This window comes from Capsicum annuum, chromosome 3, assembly GCF_002878395.1.
Source record: "Capsicum annuum cultivar UCD-10X-F1 chromosome 3, UCD10Xv1.1, whole genome shotgun sequence".
Taxonomy (NCBI): Eukaryota; Viridiplantae; Streptophyta; class Magnoliopsida; order Solanales; family Solanaceae; genus Capsicum; species Capsicum annuum.
Window position 1 is genome coordinate 234,618,995 of NC_061113.1, and position 4,970 is coordinate 234,623,964.

The following is a 4,970-nucleotide window of genomic DNA, read 5'->3' on the forward strand; positions in this document are numbered from 1 at the left end:
TCTAATAAGTAAATATATTCGTTGTTATGGCAAATAATTATTTTATTTTATTTATCGTCTTACCCCAAAATCTTTCAAATTATCATTATCTATTCTCCTTTTTTTGCGTCATAAAACACTAATTTCAGGAATGTCCACTGAGCAAAACCAAAATGATCAAGAAATTAAAGGTCAATTTTTTTAGGAAAAGGAAAAAGAAATAGTAGATATTAGGAGTTAGTAGTTTGTTTGGTCAAATTTTTCGAAAGGTGAAAAGTGTTTTTTTTTTTTTTTGTTAATACTATTTTAGGAAACACTTATTTTCAAAAATGAAGTATTCGACCAAACTTTTTGTGAAGAAATAAATGTTTTAAAGTTGTATCAAAAATGATTCTTTGGATGAGGGATGAATTGTCAAAAGTAACACAATCACGCAGAATCTAGAAATTTGTCTTCAAGATGAAAACTATAAAGGTGGTGGATACACAACACATGTAAAATGGCAGGAAAAACAAGTGTACTTATCTGATGTTTCACGCAACTTCCACTCCAAATTAAATAATCCCTTCGTTCAATACATTTATCTTATCTTTTAAACTAATAATAATAACAATAACATGTTAAAAGTTTAAACTAAAAATAATAACAATAACATGTTAAAAGTTTCCAATTTATATGACTCACCTATTTTTAGTTCGATAATAACTCATATACCAATGAGTCAAAGCATTTTTTTATGTTTATTTATTTAGAAGATGATAAATCATATATATTACTTTTTAAATAGTGATGTAACTTTACAAAATATTGTGTACATTATTTAAAATAATATGACACCGAGACTTTGAAATTTTGAATCCGACTATGAATGTGTATTTCATCTACCGCGTAATGAAAGCCACCAACCTTTATTAAAAAACCAAATCATTGTAAATTTAGTAAAAGTTTCAACTTTTCAATAATAACATCATCATCACATCAGGGCAGAGTCCACATGGAAGATTGTCAAAATTAATTATCCCAAAAAATAAAGTCAAGTAACCTCAGCATATAAATACACATTTTGGGGTAGCTATAGGCTATAAGCTATCTTTAGCATCCACCCTTTTCTCCTCTTCATTTTCTGCTTGTTGTTTCACCCAAATTATTTCTTTGGATACTCAACTACCACCAGCAAGATTTTTATTTTTGAATACAACCTTCCTTTCCAATCTCTCCATCAAGCCAAGAAAAAAAGCAACGGTGGTTTATCAAGAATAGGCAAGAAAAGCACTTTGAATTGTTGATTAATCAAATAAACGAGATGATAAAAGTAGGGAAAATGGTGGAATTACTTGAAGAATATGGAATTGTTATATTAAGAATGAGAGAGCAGCTGTTTCTCCCAAGGCGTTTGCAGGTTCCTTTGTTTTTACAAAGCCTTCGTTCCCCTGCTTCCTCTGCAGTTCAAGATTCTTCGTCTTTCATTGTCTACTTTTAGTTCTATATATATAAACAATTTTATTTGAATCTTTCTTAATTAAGTTATAGCTAGCTTCATATACGTGTAATGTGGGGATTTTTCTTCTTCTTTTTTTTTTTTTTCTGGTTTAATTTTCCAATGTACAAATTTCTATTTTGAACCTTGTAATGTGCATCACTATGGATGATGATACAATTTCTTCAAATGAATAAGGAAAAAAAAAACGTCTATACTTCCTGTTCATTTCAATCGGTGTCATTTCCAGTGAAGAAAGAAATATTTGGCTGATTCAGTTTTGATGTGAGTGCTTTTCTTCGGGATTTTTTCATAAATAGCCGGTCAAATTCACTATTTACTTTCTGAAAATATAATTACTATTTACTTTCTGAAAATATAATTAAATAATAATAGAGTATTCTTTTGATTTTAAATAAGACGATCATACACTTCAACAACTAGCCTTATACATAAATTATACTAATATATTATACATTAGTCGGCTACTTTTAATTTAAGCGATTGGATGAGCCGCTATTGAGGCTAATTCTTCATAGTTTTCAGGTACAAAAGTTTCAAATGAAGCATCACGAAAATGAATCCCAAAAGTTCACTCATTCTAGCCTCTTGGATTTTCCTGTACTTCAACTTATCTTCATGTCCACTTGAGTGTGTATTTGCACATTATTTTTAAATCATATTCAAATAGAATAGTGTGTTGTTTGTTCTTAGCGTAGGGGCTACACAAAATGAATGACTAATCTTTATTACAATCATTTAAATTTTCATTATAGGATAGAGAGAAAAACCTATCATGAGGGCCTCAACGGCTTAACACCAACTAAATGAGCCTTGTCCATATTGAAGTAATGGTAACTGTCGAGGGGTCATAACCCATGAGACCCATGGGCCCTGAATAATTAATGGGTGGGGCAACAACTACCAAGGCTACATGGTCCATAACCACATCCAATAATCCTTTCATCTCACAAAGTGTATACAATGTAAACAATATAAAACTATAATTACATATGTATGTACATAAATCGTCAAGTTTCTCTGATATAAGAGATATTTCTTGTGTAGTAACAAAGCTTGCCAAGATTCATGTTGGTTTCCTATCAATTTTATGTTTGAGACGAACCGAACGATCCATCTGATTTGTTCAGCTATTGAACGATGAAAATTTGAACGATTGTTGGGTGATATGCTCAGCATCTGTCAACAGTGGCGGATCGTTGGAAAATTATACTATTTTTATATAATAATTTTATGTATAAATAGTAGAGATTGAATCCTCACTGAAAATATCCGCCCGTGTCTGTCAATGTTGCACTTACAAAGCAATTGTTGATTGCTTCTTCCAATTTTTTAATTTTTTTGGGTACGTCTTCTTTTGCCATCTTTTTACCAAAGGAATAATTATTTTGTCACGATTCAAACTCGGGAAGCCCAACTGAAATATAGAGCTTTAATTCCTTGGGAAACAAACCCTTAATCTGTATGTCTGTTCTAATTCAATATGCCTTTCATGATCACTCGGTATTCACTTAACCTGATTTTGTATCAATAAAATTACATGTGTCACTCTAGCCATATTTTTAACTTCAGGTCAGCAAAAAAATCTGACGAAATAATAGTACAATATTTTAAAGGACCCAACTATGTATCGAGATTCGAGTGAGTCCTGATGGTTGTTGGAACGTCATTGACATCTCGCACTAATTCTAGTGGTCTGGCACTGATTCTAGTGCTAGCACAAACTCTAGTGATTAATCTACCCAAAAAAAAAAACTAATGATTTCTTTCACATTGGACATCTTTTTCATTAACTTTATTTAATTCAATTAAGAGTTTAAATTTTGTATACCGTAAGTAATATTCTACACTATTAGGTAGGCTATTGCATGTTATTCAACTTTTTATATAAAAATGTCTGATAATATAGAATTTTTAATATAGTGCACAAAATTTGAATTCTTCAATTAAACAATTTAAATTACTTCCACTCACAAACATCTTTAATACCTTTCAAATATAAGATAAAAGTATTTTCACCTTCTCATCGAAGTTAAAAGATGCTTGGAATGAGTTAGATCTTCTCGCACCTGAACCTGTTTGTGACTGTGAAGTATCAAAGGAATATACAGATCACTTGTGTCATCCACGACTACTACAGTTTCTCATGGGTTTGAACGAGAGCTTTAGTCATGTTAGGAGTGATATCTTACTTAGAACTCCCATATTGATAGTGAATCAAGCTTATGCAGTTGTTATTCAAGAGGAAAGTCAGAGAAATTTCGGAGTGACTGATTCTCACAAAGAATCTGTTAGCTTGATGGTGAGAAGAGGAAAAGGTCCTAGAGCTGTTCCGAAGAGGTTTGGATATTGTGATCATTGTGGTTGCAAAGGACATGTGAAAGAGCTGTAGACACCTAATTTTGTCCCTTCCAATGTTGATTTTATCCATTTTTAGCTTACCTTACCACGTGTCCTCATCCATGTGATTATATCCCATAAAAATACAAAAAATAACAACCCTCAACAAAATCCTAACAAATTTTATCTTGTTTTAATTATCCTAACAACCTACCCCACCTCCTACTCACCTTACCACCCTGCTCATTTTTTATTGGATTACTTTTAACCTAATACACTAACAACAAAAATAGACAGGGACCCCACTAGTCAGCAACAGTATGGGTATTCACTCATTTCCATTTTTCAGGGAAGGCATTTTAACAATACAACATTCTATACACTCATCACTCACAGGAAATAGAGAAGAGGAAAAACACGCACCTCACCAGAAAAACACTCTCACTCACAGAATTCATAAGCACACACATCATTCTTCTCCACTGATCTTCCACAAAAAACGCAACACTCACACATACATGGGGGGAGAGACAACAGAGATAGACACACAACAAAAAATAAAGGGAGGGAGAAGAGAAGAACATGAGAGAGAGCGCAACACCAGTGAGAGAAAGAGATCGAAAAATGGAAATCAATATGGAAAAGGAGAATAGATCGGTTGTTTAGGCTATTTTTGATTAAATTTCACCGAGAAAGGGAATTCTACCAATTCTCCGATCAACCACGTCCCAAACCAACTCTCCTCGGCACCGCCGGAGCTCCGGTGAAACGAGAAACAGTAAGTCCAGTTTTATTCTGACCAAACTAGCATCAAACATTCACTCCCGACCCCATTTCAGTTCGAATCTCACCGGAACTAACAAAATCAACGAAATCCGACTCGTCCCAGTCGATTCTGACCAAATTCTAACCGGAAAAGAAGATAAAAATAGAAACGGCTTAGTCGGGTCTGTTGGGGGTTTAGTCCAGATTTTAGGAGTTTGGCTTCGAGTTGGTGGGTTGAGGTTGAAGTTCAATTTGAGGTTTCCGGCGACTCTATCTCGTTTAATTGAATAACACTACATTAAAATTGACAATTGAGGTCCGATTCTCTTCTCCCTCTTTTTTTATTTCACTCTTTATGATATTCGGTGCTATGGATTGAACGTTTGCG

The 4,970-nt window shown here is 33.2% G+C and overlaps 1 protein-coding gene across 1 annotated transcript; it reads left to right on the plus strand.

Moving 5' to 3' along the window:
• Nucleotides 1–1,300: 1,300 nt before the first annotated feature.
• On the plus strand, nt 1,301–3,869 carry LOC124896838. The gene is made up of 2 exons (XM_047408683.1): nt 1,301–1,447; nt 3,510–3,869. The coding sequence occupies exons 1-2, from the start codon at nt 1,301–1,303 to the stop codon at nt 3,867–3,869; spliced, it is 507 nt and encodes a 168-aa protein (XP_047264639.1).
• The last annotated feature ends 1,101 nt before the right edge of the window (nt 3,870–4,970 follow it).

Bases quoted from the DNA above. Each gene is read 5' to 3' on its own strand.
- LOC124896838 (XM_047408683.1), top strand. From the start codon at position 1,301: ATGGTGGAATTACTTGAAGAATATGGAATTGTTATATTAAGAATGAGA. The intron at 1,448-3,509 runs GTCTACTTTTAG...TTCTCATCGAAG, and splicing joins AAGATTCTTCGTCTTTCATT to TTAAAAGATGCTTGGAATGA.